This window comes from Paralichthys olivaceus, chromosome 15, assembly GCF_024713975.1.
Source record: "Paralichthys olivaceus isolate ysfri-2021 chromosome 15, ASM2471397v2, whole genome shotgun sequence".
Taxonomy (NCBI): domain Eukaryota; kingdom Metazoa; phylum Chordata; class Actinopteri; order Pleuronectiformes; family Paralichthyidae; genus Paralichthys; species Paralichthys olivaceus.
In genome coordinates, this window is record NC_091107.1 from 4,130,710 (window position 1) to 4,145,851 (window position 15,142).

The window sequence follows — 15,142 nt, forward strand, 5'->3', positions numbered from 1 at the left end:
AGTTGTTTTAATGTCACATCACATGACCTGCTTTCAACTACATGCTCATGGACATGCAAGTGGTTTCACCGGAGTGACACCAGGGTGGTCGGACACAGTCAGCAGCAAACTCATCAAACCTGTCTCCTTCCTTCCGATCACGTTTCCTCCTCCTTCTCCTCCTCCTCCTCCTCTTCTAGCTCGTACCAGCAGGGAGAGGAGGCTCCACAGACAAATGATGTGAGCAGAACCCAGTGCAGCGCAACATGAAACTGGATTATCAACACCACTGCCTTGTATATGCAGGGTCAGGACCTGCAGCCGTACTTTCTGCAGACCCTCTGGTCATTGGCCGTGTGCAGAGCTGATGTTCTCCCATCCTGTGGTGGCGACATCATTATATTCAACACTGCAGAGTATTTTTACAGTGGAAGCAGAGGGAGAGAAATCAACACCAGAATAACAAAGCTCCTCAGGAAGCTCTCAGTGCTGCTGTGAGAGGAAGTTGAGACTCAGGTGGAGGTTTGTCCAACTACACCCTAGTTTGACATCCAGAGGACTCCGACAGGAAGTTTCAAACTGTTCTACTCATCCTCCATCAAAAGATCCACCGAATAATTGTAATTATAATTGCACTTGTTGTTTTTTTTTTACTGTGGATGAAGATTAAGAGGGACTTTCTTCAACATCACAATTTAGGGCTTTTCTTATTTATTTAAATTTATATTTAAGGGCTTTTGCATTGATTTGACAGCACAGATTTAAGAGTGAAAGGGGGAGAGCACTGGCCGCTGCAGAGAGGCTTGAAAATCTGATCCAAATAAAAATCTAAATTGAATATCTTTATAGGGCATAGTCTTACATTGGTTTCAAAGGACTATGTTTTATGACAAATAAATCTTTTAGGTTATCAGACTACTACCATTTCAAACTTTTATATTTCTAATCCAAGAACAAGAAAATCATATGCAGGGTTGTTCGGCCTCAGCAGAGTCATGCACCAGTAAAAAAAAAGTGGCTCTCACAACCAGCTGTTTGGGAAGGTTAAATATAAATAAATTACAACATAATAAAAGACTAAAAACCCTCTAGAGCGGAGAAGAGAAAACTAAAGGCAGACACAAGATGTTAAGTAGAGCTTCAGTAAACAGGCTGACTCGTATCCAGCTTCAGTTCTCAAACCAAACTCGCCTGAAACCTTACATGAGCGTTAGCACCGAGCGGCTGGCGGAGCTTTTACATGAAGTGCATTTGCATGTCGAGGAAACAAGAAAGCTGCTCTGTACTTCGGAAGAAAGGAAATGCAAATTCCAGATAAATTGAAGTTTGTATCTACAGCACAAAAGCCGCCGTTTGAAGAGGTTGTATTTGAATTTGATTCTCGTCACACAATTGTCAAAGGGCCTTCGGTACATTTTAATATCCTCAGAAGTGCTAGTATGAATGTAATTCGTGCAGCATACTGGTCTATAGCCTCTTTTAACTTAGAGGCTAAACGTGTGCAATTAATTCTAGAAAGTTAACACAATTATAAACAGTGTGTCAGTCGGTCCAAACCTTTCTCATGGTATCATGTCAGTAACATAGACTGTAAATATAATAAATGCAAATATGAATGAATGAATGTAAATAAGATGCAACGCGTCATCACATTCTCCAACTACCCAGAAATGAAGAATATCCCACATACTAACGTGCATCAAACACACTCCAACAATTAAACTATAGGCCGGTTAGCTCAGTTGGTTAGAGCGTGGTGCTAATAACGCCAAGGTCGCGGGTTCGATCCCCGTACGGGCCAGTCCCTTTTTGGGAGGCAGTACCTCAGTCCATAGAGACTTGGCTTGGGAACCAGAGGGTGGATTGTTGAAGTCCAGCATAGTCGGAAGTTGGAGAGGTGCCAGTTCACCTCCCGGGCTCTGCCGAGGTGCCCTTGAGCGAGGCACCGAACCCCCCAATTGCTCCCCGGGCGCCTTCATGACTGCTCTGTGTGGTCACTGTGTGGATTGTGTTCACACAGATGGGTTAAATACAGGGGTCAAATTTCCCCATGTTGCATGCTGTGTGTGGGACCATAAAGAGGAATTTTAATCTTAAAAAATGGCCGCAAATATTGTTGAGAAACATTAATTTAACGCTCCGACTTTCTAGTTTGGTCCATGTCAACATTTGCAACTTAACACTCTTGGCTGTATTTTAACCTTTTTTAAATCTCTGCTCCACGACAATAACGAAACGAATGTATACATTCATGAATCAACTGTTTGTTGGAGAAGGAAAGAGCGAACCTCTTTCTCATTCTTCTTACCGATAGGCGTTCCCACCCCGTAGCCCTTGGAGTCTATGAGGCCTCCGATCTGTGTGAGGTTGCAGTTTCTCTGGCTTATGTACTCGATGCTGGTGGACTCCATCAGCATGGCGTAGTCTGTCGTCAGGACGCGCGTGATGCCGTCTTTGTTGTTCTTCACCAGCGCCGTGTTCTTCCTGCTGCTCATGAACGCCCACATCTTCTCGTAGGTGGAGATCTTTGATTTCTGCAAAGAAGGAGCCAAAGCCGGCAAAAGCGGGTTCAGCAGTGTTGCACATGCGATGTGTGGAAATGACTGCATGTAGACGCAAAAGATGGAAAAAATTAATAAAGTACACAGTAAGAATACCACTACTAAGTACTATGTAAGGTTAAATAGTCGTAAAATGTTGTAAAGTCATTGTATTGCATTCATGTATGAAATTCTATCATAACCACACACAGTAAGTGCACAACTGGGTGTCCTAGTGCGTGTGTGTGTGTGTGTGTGTGCCTCCTTGCTCGGAGAGTAAAAAATGGGACAGCTGTGTTCTAAATCTCCTCCAGCTGATTCAATTTGTTCAAGCCATCAACACGGCCTGCTTCTTCCTATCCAGGCAGTCGTAATCACTGGCTGCAATCTGGGAGGATAAAGCCCCGCATGGATCACCCCCGCTGAGCCACCAGGATGCAGTGAGAGCGGGCGCGGCGCGGGGGGGGGGAGAGGGAGCGACAGGCCTGCCTGAGGACATCAGGGCACTGATACATTATATAATTCAAACTAACAAGTTAACACATGTTTATCTTCAACACAGACGCCCCTAAAGGGCAAATACGAGTGGTCCTGAGAGGCATCGTCTCCTCTTCCCTCCTCATGCATCCACGGAGCCTTTCAGCAAAGTTAATTTCTCTGGCTCGGATTTTTGTCTTATTCACCGGAGATACAGGATGCAAGAGACGCTGAGGGAACTAACATGACCCTGGTTTTATGGAAATCACAGTCACACTCACATCTGGTACTTTGAGCACCTGTTTTATGTTTAAATAAAATAAAAAATCACATCTTTTTTATTTGTAAGCTTAAGAAAACAAGTTTTAATCATTTTATAATTGGACATGTTAACGTGTCAGAATGATGTGCTCCTCTGCTTGAGATCAAAATAAAGGATTGTACGGCTAAATCTGTATTTGTGCATCACTAGTGTTGATGATGACTAAAAGCACTTCACAGTTCAGTTTTACCACTCACCCATTCATGCACACATTCATACCGGGCACCGCTGTGCAGCACTTTGTGCATCACATCACTCACACACTGCTGGAGCAGTTGTTAGAGGCAATTTGGGGTTCAATATCTTGCCAGAGGACACTTCAGTACACAGAATGAGGGAGACAGGGATCGAACTGATTAGTGGACAACTCGCCCTACACCCTAAACCAATGCTAACAGCCTGCACTTAATAAAAGACAATCATCTGATCAAACAACTTAAATTTAATATGATTGGCTGATATGAGTCTTTCAGAGATGCATGTGTTTTTTTCTTTACTTATAATCAAATTTAAGTTTGAACAGCAAAACATTAAACTATTTCTTAGTCATATGGGTTTGATGATGAGATCTTGGGAATTATTGCCAATATCAGCCAATACCTTAATATCTGAAATGCTCTACTCCATAATATAAGTATATCATCGGCTCACACACATCGCTCAGCTCTAGGAAGGAACATCCGGGGGCCTCCAGCGTTTTTACCTTGAAGAAGGTCATGGTGGATCCATCCCTCACTGCCCCATATTCAATCCTGGTCTGCTTGGCCAGGTCGTCTGCTGAGTCAATGGGAGCATCCATTCGTTCCACGGTGAGGAAGGCAGCCAGGTTGGCCGTGTAGGAGGAGATGATGATTAAGGTGAAGAACCACCAGATGCCTCCGACTATACGAGTGGACAGAGCCTTAGGCATCAGCTCAGAGCCTGGAACAGCGGTGATAGAGGACAGAAGGTTAAAAAACAGCTTAAAATGTAAAGGTTTGAAAGAGAGATTAAGGATTAAGGTTGGATAGACAAGAACAATGTTGATATTATCATGCACAATGGATGTCTATGTGTGGATCCTCTTTTAAATAATCTAAAACATTCATACATTCATATATAATAGAAGTTAATATACCACAGCTAATTTGATTTGTACCTCCACCTTAAAAATGATAAATCGAGCAACTCTACGTATGATTATTTTCTTCCTCAGTATATTTTCGGAATAAAACACTGAAAAAAGATCAGCGTCTAAAAGCAAACTGAACAGAAGAAAATTAGAAAAGTAAAAAAGGTACCAAACAAAAGAAATCTAAATAAAAAGCAAATGAGTGAACGTTGAAAAAGACGTTATGACACATAAAAGTGAAACAGTAAAAAAAGTGACATGATTTATGTTTTTCTCCTCGATGCATGTTCCAGGTTTTCTGCCTATTTTTTTTTAAACCTTTTCAGTTGGTGAAAAATGATGAATCACCATTCTCGAGTAAAGGAGATTCTCAGGAGTTTAACAGACATTGAATGTATCGTAGGATGCAGTTCCACAGAGAGCTTGAATACATATGCAGAATATGAAATACAACATTGTTGGAAGCTGGTTTTACAGATCAGAAATCAAAATGAAGAAAATGTTGCTCCTGCTTCATCAATAAAAACTTCGCTCTCTTGTCTCGTCATTCATCAAAACCGATGGGTTTCTGAAGAGCTGACAAATTTGACAAATGGGGCCTGCCTTCAGCAAAATCACAACATTTCATCAGCGTTGCCATTTTTGTTGTGGACTGGTGTTGTCGGTCAGTTTATCAAACTGATCCTGCACAAATCTCCTGCCTTGAGGGAGGTCAAGTCCATGAACCTCAGCACGACTCTGATCGCAGGGTTTGGTTGCAGCTCATGGGGACTGAATCCAGGCTAAAGGCAGAGGCCAGGCGCAGAATACAGGAGGAGAGTGTTGGTGTTTTGAATTAAAAAGCTTAGAGAAGAGTTTACAAAGTCAGTTTTTACTGCTGTACAGGGACGTCAGCTCGAGGGGAACATTTGAAACTTGCAGTAACTGATTTTTCTTTCCAACCTCATGACCAGCAGGAGTCTCGTTTGGAGAAATAAAACAGGGCAAACTAATTTGAATTACTTTAGCAACCCTGTTCACATAGAATTTTTTATTTTTAGCGGGATAATGCAAGTTAAACTACCACAACAAGGGGCAACACCAGACATTCTATTGGTTGGGGACATTTTACACACTTCACAAAATATCCAATTGCAGGAGAAGAGCTAGAGCACAGGAATTCTGTCCAAGCAACAAAACATCTGAGCGTATTCAAGCGTATTCTGAGCACAAGCAAAACTGAGTAAAAGCACAACACAATCTGAATGTGAAATCAATAAATCCTGCTCTAGAACTGAAAGACCAAGCTCTTGAATTAATAATAAACCCACAAATTATAATCTCTTTAAGTGTGAGTTTAATACCTTGTCGCATAAGCGCTCCGACGCCGAACCAGAAACTGTTGAGCAAAGTGAAATTGTTCTGTATCAGAGTCGAGGACGGGTTGCATGGATGTGGGTTGTACCACTCGTACGGAGTAAACCTGCAAGAGAGAGAAATACTTCAATACTGAATACTTCGATACAACATCGTCTCATGATCGCAGGTCTCAGTCCGTCCTCTCACCTGGCGATGACGAAGAGCACACAGCTGACTCCTGTGCAGGCCAGCAGCACGTACATCCAGATGTCCGGAGACAGCGGATTGAGGAAGGAGAACACGCCCGGGTTGGTGCCGTTAGGTTTTCGGTAAAGGATGCTGATGCCCAAGGTCATGAAGGGCTTGGAGAAGTCGATGACCTTCTCTCTGACGTAGGTGATGGTCAGAGGAGCCACGGCGAGGTCCGCAACCTGGAAACACCAAGGAAAAGTCAGACACTAACGGGTAGAGGAAGTATTTGTTCTGCTTCCAACAATCTAACTTCCATTAATATCAGCAAATATTAAACCTTGTAAAAATATGTTCCTCTGTAATTAACGGAGGAAAACTTGAGATGTTTATCTTCCAGGAACAAGTGATAAGTAAATAAGAGCAAAACGGAGAATTTTAATAATATTTTCATTCATTAAAACGTGAGCTTACGTGGTCGATCAGCTCTCGGACCATCCCGTTCCACTCCCCCTTGTCATTCTGGGCACCGTATTTCCCATCAGCCACCAGTCTGACTTCGTACGTGAAACCCAAGATGTTGGAGAGCTCTTTCAGCAGGTCCAGGCAGTAGCCCTCGAAACGATCGTTGCCAATGAGCTCCTTGTCGGATTTTTTATGCATCACATACGGATTTTCCTGCACAGCAAAGAACACACAGCATTTACATCCACATGAAACACATGTTGAAGACATAGGATGTTAGACTTTGTACCTAGACATTAGCTAGAAGCAAGTGAATTGCAAGTATTAAGCTTGAAATATAAGTTTTTTTCTACCTTAGCAACCATTGTCTACACCTCAACACCACTTATTGTTTCCCTGTCTTCTCTAAATGCCTCTTCCTCTTGTGTCCTTCTATCTACCCATCCCCATATGTCCTCTCCTCCTCCTCCTCCTCTCCGTGCTGTCCTCTGTTTAACCTCCCTTCCTCCTCCTCCTCACCAGAATCGTGGTGACGATGAGGGTCCTGTTGGCCAGAGAGTCGGTCACGTTGTTATTCTTGTCTCTGTTGGACTTCTCCGTCAGGTTCATCCCCTTGTACGAGTTCCACACAGCGATCTGGAGAGAACAGCGAGCAGGGCGTCAGATGCATTGAAGTGCATTTCCTGCTTTGATCAGGGCCACAGGAGGTTACGTTTGACACCAGCTACTGGAGTCACCATGAGGACTTTGACTGCAGCCATGTTTGTATCACCTCTAACACTTGCTGCTGTTAAAGAGAAGAAGCTGATTGAATATTCATATTATTTTTCATACCAGAGCCTCGAAGTCTTCAACTAGAAACTGCTCTAATACTCTTTTCACATTAATCATATTTTCTGATCCGTCGAACAGAAAAATGAAAAACAAGTGTAAAGGTTAAAACGACCTGACTCCTCCTGGCTCCTATTCAACCTTCTGCTCCGTTCACTGTTCATTGCCCTTCGCTCGGCTTTGCTCTGATGATTCTGGGCAAAGTGCCGACATTTTATGTAGAGTCAATATAAAAATGAAGATGTAGTTTTTGTCTAAACAATAAAAAAAAAAAGGGGGGGGTGCTGGATGGGTAGCAGTCCTATCTTATATCCTTCTCCATCAATTTTAATCAGTCAGTCATATTTTAACTTAAGGATTTTCTGATTTATAAATACACATATTTTAGTTGGACATAATCTCTGTAAGCAGAATTCTACAATGAAGGTGGAGCACTTCGACCAGAAAGCGTCAACTTTTTAATTTATCTGCATTCATATGTAGATAGTTGTTAATCAGGCAGAATGTAGCACGTTTTTAAAAAATGTGGTCGTAGAAGTTGCCTCTGAACTCTACTCTCACGTCTCTTGTCGGGAATCGGACTATGCCGCCAACGGAAGATGGACACTTGGCCCGCTGATGACACCATGAACCCCAAAAGGCAAATTCCTTGTCAGACGATGTTTAATTGATGAATTGAGACAATTATCTACAGAGAAATCCAGCAGCTCTACTTAATTACGTTGATGAGGAGATAGAAATCACACCAGCAGGGACAGTATGAGTGAGGAAGAGCAGGATCAGGGGTAAACAGAAGACGACACGAGTGTTCGGTTCAATCGGACGAGCCGGTATAATCCGGACAGTTATCAGATTAGGGCAGGCGTCTGGCAGCTGGATTTTTGACCCTTTCAAATCTCCTCACTGGTTAAAAGCCGAGTCAACGTCAAGTGGGCTCACGACACTGATGCCATAAAGTTAAGTGCATTAAACGATCAGGGTTCATCGTTAATAGAGCTGAAGCGACAAACAAGCGAGACCAGATTTCTTACTTCAGCTGCTCAGTCTGTGAACAGGAGGTAATGAGCGTTTATTTTTAGTCAGAAACAGCAGCGTGTACATCAGGGGGATAAGGGGACGTGCGAATGGGTTCTTCCTATTAAAGGAAGCTGAGGTACAATCTTTATTTTTCATAGTTTATTTTTACCAGAAAGAGCCGTGTGGGATTACCTATCAGAGGAGATAACATGCTTTTCACTCCTCATTATCTTCTCCTGTTCGCCCAGTCACACGGATAGAAAACGCTCCCTCTTATAACCTCACTAAAAGCACAATATATCTCCTCTGTGGCACTTTTGCAAGGGTCCACTCTTTGCAGGAGTCCATAAATCTGTTTTATCTCTGGACACAGCAGATGAGCAATACAGTGAATGGGGCTGGACTTAATTAATTGTATTGTCCTCAATCTCAAAGATAAATGGACGAAGTAAGAACAATATTTTTTGGGAGGAGTGGTCCCAGACTCTGCAGCGTCACATAATCAAGCTCATGTTGTAGAACTGTTATTATTTTTGGAAATATCCTCCTCTACCTGCACAATTATACAGTCTGAAGTTTAAGGTATAAAACTGACCGAACCAATGAAATTAAGGCTAAAATACAACCCAGGACGACTGCACGGCATACAGTCATCATCTTCTAAATCCCTCAGTCATGGATTTACTGTGCCGTCCTCGCAAATTTATCGTGCGCACCAGCGAAGCTCCCGACAACAAAGTGTGCTATAAAAACTGACAGCGATTCTCTCTCATACGCTGGGAGTTTATTGTTATCTATGAATCCTAAAGCGCTTTCCCATCCAGAACCAAATCAGCCTGGAAGAGTGTTACCGCCGAGCGGCAGACACAGTGAGCCAGGCCAAGAAAGCTGAGAGAGGAAGAGAGGAAGAAAGAAAAAGAAAAACGTATTTCTGGAAAGTCAACAACTTTAAGAGAAAATAATTTATTTCCCCGGAGACTTTCACTTTGTTTAGTCCCATCATGCTCTTCAGAGAGTATTTAACACTCCAGTGCCCAAGAACTAACACGAGTGCTACGGACTGATAATTCATTTTTTTTTTACTGATGTGGCTTTTCCTCTGAGGCGACGGTTTCGAGGGCTAAAAGCACTGAATGGAATTAAAATTACAGTATAAATCACTGCTTCTGCACCTTGACAGCTGCTGTCTGACTTCATATCCGTCTGTCTGGCGAAGGAGAACAGGAACTTTGCCAATGAATGACGGTAAAGTGTCGGTCTGACAGGTGGATTAAAGAGAACACTCTTTAACACTATTATTCATCATTAATTTCAAGGTGATAAACAAAGCAAAACAAACGGTTTGGCATTTAACTGTTTATTTTAGTGAGATTTAATTAAGCCAAGAACAGAGCTATTGTGTGTGTTACATTTTGACAAAGACATAATGATTTCATTTATTGGAATTGATTTAATTAGTGCAGTGCTTGGTCTAAACCTGTCTGTGTGGAATGGGCTGTTTGTTTGGCTTGTGCAGCTTTTCTCCCTAAAACTGTATAAGCGACTCACAGTATTTAGGCTACGGCAAGTTAATACTCCACAGAACCCTGAAGCTGCTCCACCACGGCTGCACAAAGAGCCAGTTTATTCAAAGTTCAGTGAAGCTCCACTAAACACGCTGAACCCCCGAACTGGAGAATTAGTCGTCATTGTCGTTAACATGCTGTAATAAGCCACAGTTGCAGGTTTATTTAAAAAGTATTGATATTGACAAATCACGTGTATAAATTGTACCAAATTCGACACTGAGCCCTTAACAATAACCATGTCAAGTGAGCTGCGGCATCATAAACAGCTCTCCAGGTACACGAGCCTCAAACAGACAGAGTTTTCTGGAATTAGTGGACAAAGGCATATGTTTAAATTCGAGCAAGCTCTGAACTTGTGCGTCAGTCAAAGGAAAACAAAGCAAATCTGCTCCTCTTACGACAAATCTCGATGCTTAAAGCTGTCGTCTCCTCTGGAAACCGGATCCCTCTCGGCTGCAATTAAAACACTGCTGGCCTCTGTCATTCCCATGGAGGCAGTAATAGGAAAGCACATTAAAAGTAGTGGACTGACACGTCCGTGCAGAAGTGAAGGATCTGCGGGATCATTTATTTCCTTCTTATTACTCGCAGCCACCAGCTGCAGAAACATGACATTAAGTGAAGCTGCAGGAATTGCAAACGGAGGAATCGCTGTGCCTACTTAAGCAAAGAGATTTCATAGTTTTCTTTTCTCCTGCAGATAAAGTTTTGACAAGTGTCAGAGCCGAGCCTGCATTCAAACACGGGGAAAAACTGAAAATGTCAAATACAGAACATGGCAGTGCTGTACACAAAATCAGTGGAGAGAAACAAGGTTGACAAGCCAAGGAGCAGGGAGGAGCATAAGGCATACAGAGTGAGAGAACAGGGGGGAGGTGGGGGAGGTCGAGGAGGATGAGGAGGAGGAGGAGGTACACAACAAACGCACGGACCAAACGAGGCACTGGCACAAACCTTGATCCACCTCTTTGTGAGGCGACTTCCGCCCTCCATGACACCCTTAAGAAAAAGTGAGGGCGACGTGAAGCACAGACAGTGTGGAGAGAAATAATCAGTTGTTGCAGCGTATAAATATTCACGGATGAAATCTAAACCAGACAATTAATGTGTGGGTGGACGATAGGAAACAAAATCTACATAGTACCGCACACACTCGCACTCGCACACACTTACACACACTCACACACACTCACACATGCTAGCCTTAATGGAAAGACTCAGCCAGCGTGGAAGCAGCATGAGAGTGGTGTAATTGGCTGTTCGAGGCCTCTGCGCTCACCCTGGCAGTGCCGTCCTCTTTGAGGCTGATGATGTCCAAATCAAAGTCTCTCCTCAGGCCATCTGTCTTATTAAGAACAATGTGCCCTGTCAGTCCGTCCCACTGTGCCTGCAGAGAGGAGGTGCAGAGGGAGAGAGGAGTCTCAGATGCCGTGTGAGTTACTTGTGTGTTCGGGGAGCTTCAGTGGAGCTTTGGAACAGAGAGAAGTGTGGGGGATAAAGAAAGAGAGAAGAAGCCAGGCGGCTGTGAGGCCCACAGGATCACGTCAGGTGAAGACTGGATGATGTGGTCAAATCAATCAGCCAATCCCAGCTGACAGGCCAACATACAGAAATTCTCACTTTCACACATACGGACAATTTAGAGTCTCCAATTAGCCTGACCTGCATGTCCTCGCACACACAGGGAGAAAAATGCTAATTTAACACAGTAAGGCCCCTGGCCAGGATTCAAACCTTCTTCCTGTGAAGCAACAGTGATACACACTGCACCACCGTTTCATTCCCTTCAGAATAAATCCCTTTCCTTTGTAGCCGGCACAAAGTGACAAATATTTTTAAATTATCCTCCTGCCTCATTTCATGTAATAAATATAAACTTTTATTTATGTTTTGATTATTTATGCAGCATATATTCATTATTTTTGGTTTATTTCCTATAACTTGCACAAATGTGAATAAAAAGTTTATTCTTCTTTTACTAATTTGTGAGAGAGAGAGAGCAGGGGAGATATACCTGTGCATACATGAGCTAGGTAAGAACATAAATTATTACACTGCTGCAGACCAGCTTCCCCCTTGAACCTCTGTTAAAATGCTGAAATGCTTGTGGCTATTACAAAGTCGCGGACATGGCTCGAAGAGAGGTAGAAAGTTTTATTTCCAACGTGTGTTGAGAAAAAGAGCGCAGAGTTCGTGATGAGAGGAAACTCCTCCATCGAATTCTAAGTGAATGTTTCATGTGGTGAAAACATTATGTCGAAGGGAAATCAATCAGAATACACATAAAGTAAAAACACGTTTTTGCATCCGTTGACACTTTCAAGATTGAAAATCCTGCTTTCAGTCATGAAAGGATAAACACTGAATATCAAATGATCAAAAAATCTAATTCAGCTCATGTTTGTCACAGGAAAACAAAACATTTTTAACTGCAGTCGCCAGAAGAAGGAAACGAATACGCAGGTTAAATTACCCAATATTTAATTTGGCTTGTTAAATGAAAGCTTCGCCCCTATTTGTGGCTCTCTCTCTCTTGCCAGAAATGGGTTTTGACTGAGTGCTGTGTGAGATATTTTACTGCTTCTTGCAATCAAAAAGCCTCTTATCTGGTGATGAATGGCACAGGAGGACAGATGCATCAAAGGATGTGCAGCGGCAAACAAAAAACGAGTGAGAGAGAGAGAGCGAGGCAAAGGAAAAGACAGAGAGAGAGAGAGAGAGAGAGAGAGAGAGAGAGAGAGAGAGATGGAGGGCAGGGTGGCCGTTGGGGAGATGAGGGGGGAAAAATGAGGGGATTGAATGATAATGTTCCGTCTCCATGGCAGGCAACGGTCGTCTGTGGGATTTAAGACTTAAGAGATCAAAACACTTGTGCATCAAAGGCCTCATTTCTGTCTGTAGGCATCCGGTCTGACAGCGGAGGCAGGCCACAGGCTTCAAGCCCATAACTACATAAATACCATATATTTTCCTGATGTGCACTTTCAGAGGGGACCCATAAAGTAACAAATCACGAGAAATGATCTGACAGTTCGGCTGAATTTCGTGTTTGTGCGGGCAAATGCTTGTGAAGCCGTATTTAAAAACAAAAACACAGCGTCAGAAATACATGGCGGTCAAGTTAAGTTTGTTATTCCACTGACACTGACCTCTTTGAAGAGGTTCATGAAGCGCGGCCCGAAGCGCCAGGGTTTGTGGCGGTGACACTGCAGGGAGCTGACGGTCATCTGAGTGGCTCGCTGGGACGCCACGGCGACCATGAACACGGCGTCGTACATCAAGGCTGCGTCTGTCTGTGGAGGGGGAGGAAGAGGTTGTGAGGGTTTCTCAATTAAAAAGCGCTCAAGGTGAAATATCTGGTTACCTTGAATGGAATTGGGGATTTCTCTGTTTGAACATTGTTGGAATTTTGGATCAACAACATAAACAACATGAGTCCAGTTGTTTAAGTTTTTATATGTAACCAGGATATTATTACTTCATCAACTACTCAGTTGATAAAAAGTTTATAGGCAAATCTTCTCACTATTTAATAAGCAAATACGCCAAACCCCCCTGACGGGACTGACCTCTACCCACTGACTACATTTACATGCACTAATGAAACCAGATTAATCGGAGAAGTCAGTCCGAGGCCAAGAAACCCAAAAATATATTTAAAAACAAATCAGTTACTCTCATTACTGCGGAAAGTGTACACGTACTTAACTAGAAAGTAATCACTTCAATTACTTTACTGCGCTGCTGCAAAACTCTCCTTTTCTGGGATCAATCCGACAAATGTAGAATGTAAACATAAGCTCCTCCCAGGTAGTAACATCGTGACACTTACAGTCATGACTCCGTCCATCAGGCCAATCTCTTGCTTGGGACCCTGCAGTCTTTCCATGGCCCACTTGTCCATGGTAGACGCCACCCAAGGGTCATCTATGTTCAACAGTCTGAATCCTGTCATGTTGACGCCGCTGTAGCGATACGGCTCCAGGTCCAGTGCGAACAGATCCTGCAAAGAGAGAGGAGATGGATGTGACGAGCAGGTGTGTGTGTGTGTGTGTGTGTGTGTACATAAAGGATAAAAACAGTCTGTCACGTTCTCAACCTTTTTACTGTTGATGAATCACACCAACATTAGTAACCATAAATTTACCAGACGAGCTCATAGACGACGAGCTCAGTTTTACTGTCTCATGCAAACACCACGTCTCTTATCTCCCATAAAACAACAGTTGCACATTTTCCTAACTCACCAAAGTTGTGAAGAAAAAATGGTAGTACTCCGTCATCATCCCCATTGATGAAAGCTGCAAAATGAAAAGGAGAAATGAAGCGTTTAATGTCAGGCCACACTGTGGAGTTTTTCTGCAGTGTCATATTTCATATTGAGTAAAAGAAGCCGCTTTGCACTTATAGGAAAAAATAAAGCAAACACTGATGAATTTCACTTGGCTGCTGAATAAATAAAAAGCTTCATTTAAGTTTATTCCTTTCTAATTGTCTCTTTTTACAACGACAATTTAAAACAAACATAATTTAAGAAAATAAACAATATAAAGAAGAACCAAAACATTATTTTACATATAAGATGCAAAGCTTAAGGACAGAAACTCAGGTCAACATGTCTGTTAAAGTCATAAATCAGCCACTGAAGGAGAATAACTTGAGCCTCATTTAAAATCCAGACAGTTATAAGAGGAAGTGCTATTTCATCCTGAATAGGCAATTCAACAACTTCTCTTTATCATATCCTTTAATGGCTCTCATTTAAATCACAATGAAACCTTTAGCAAACAAGGTAATAGGCTCCCCAAGATTTACTGCGACATAAAAAGACATTGTGTCGCAGGAATCGTTAAACGTGTTGTCCCCAAAGACGCATAAATGTGTTGTAAAATCTGTGGAACCAAAAGCAACGAAGAATTTGCTGAGATAAATCTTTGTGCAAACCTGCTTGAGGAGCTCCGCAGCCATGCGATAGGAGCAGTCGAAGATGATGAAGAACTCCTTGTCTTTTTTCAGCTCTTTGAGCAGCGGCCGGGCGTCCTGGTTACCCGGCGTGAGCTGGCGGATCTTGATCTTCAGGTTGAGCTTCGCAGGAGCTTTGATCAACTCCTGCATCCGCATCAGACCTGGAAAACAGCACAGTCGGACCTCTGAGTTCTGTCCTCTTACATGTTTGGTTAACAAGGTGAGTGGCAGATTCAGAAAACGTGCTCCAGATATTAATCTTTTGTTTTTTCATTTTGTCTTGTGTTAGAAACATCATCGCCCACTCGCTTGCTGTGAATCCGGTGGAGGATGTCCTGCT

General features: G+C 42.8%; 1 protein-coding gene and 1 non-coding gene across 6 annotated transcripts in view; one reads left to right on the plus strand and one right to left on the minus strand.

Moving 5' to 3' along the window:
* The window catches only part of grik1a (glutamate receptor, ionotropic, kainate 1a), a 31,161-nt gene that overhangs the window by 3,781 nt on the left and 12,238 nt on the right, over positions 1 to 15,142 (minus strand). For 3 of the 5 annotated variants that reach the window (XM_020097402.2, XM_069510464.1, XM_069510465.1), the window contains 11 exons: positions 14,782 to 14,963; positions 14,085 to 14,138; positions 13,670 to 13,840; positions 12,987 to 13,130; positions 11,117 to 11,224; positions 6,941 to 7,057; positions 6,431 to 6,634; positions 5,975 to 6,198; positions 5,773 to 5,891; positions 4,022 to 4,239; positions 2,288 to 2,513 (listed from right to left, as the gene is read on the minus strand). In XM_020097402.2, coding sequence (XP_019952961.1) covers positions 2,288 to 2,513; positions 4,022 to 4,239; positions 5,773 to 5,891; positions 5,975 to 6,198; positions 6,431 to 6,634; positions 6,941 to 7,057; positions 11,117 to 11,224; positions 12,987 to 13,130; positions 13,670 to 13,840; positions 14,085 to 14,138; positions 14,782 to 14,963 — 1,767 coding nt within the window. Of the gene's footprint in view, positions 1 to 2,287; positions 2,514 to 4,021; positions 4,240 to 5,772; positions 5,892 to 5,974; positions 6,199 to 6,430; positions 6,635 to 6,940; positions 7,058 to 10,791; positions 10,837 to 11,116; positions 11,225 to 12,986; positions 13,131 to 13,669; positions 13,841 to 14,084; positions 14,139 to 14,781; positions 14,964 to 15,142 lie in introns of all 5 variants that reach the window. The other 2 variants (XM_069510462.1, XM_069510463.1) reach the window with 1 other exon arrangement.
* Positions 1,707 to 1,780, plus strand: trnai-aau (transfer RNA isoleucine (anticodon AAU)). The gene has a single exon. It is a non-coding gene; the product is annotated as a tRNA-Ile (tRNA).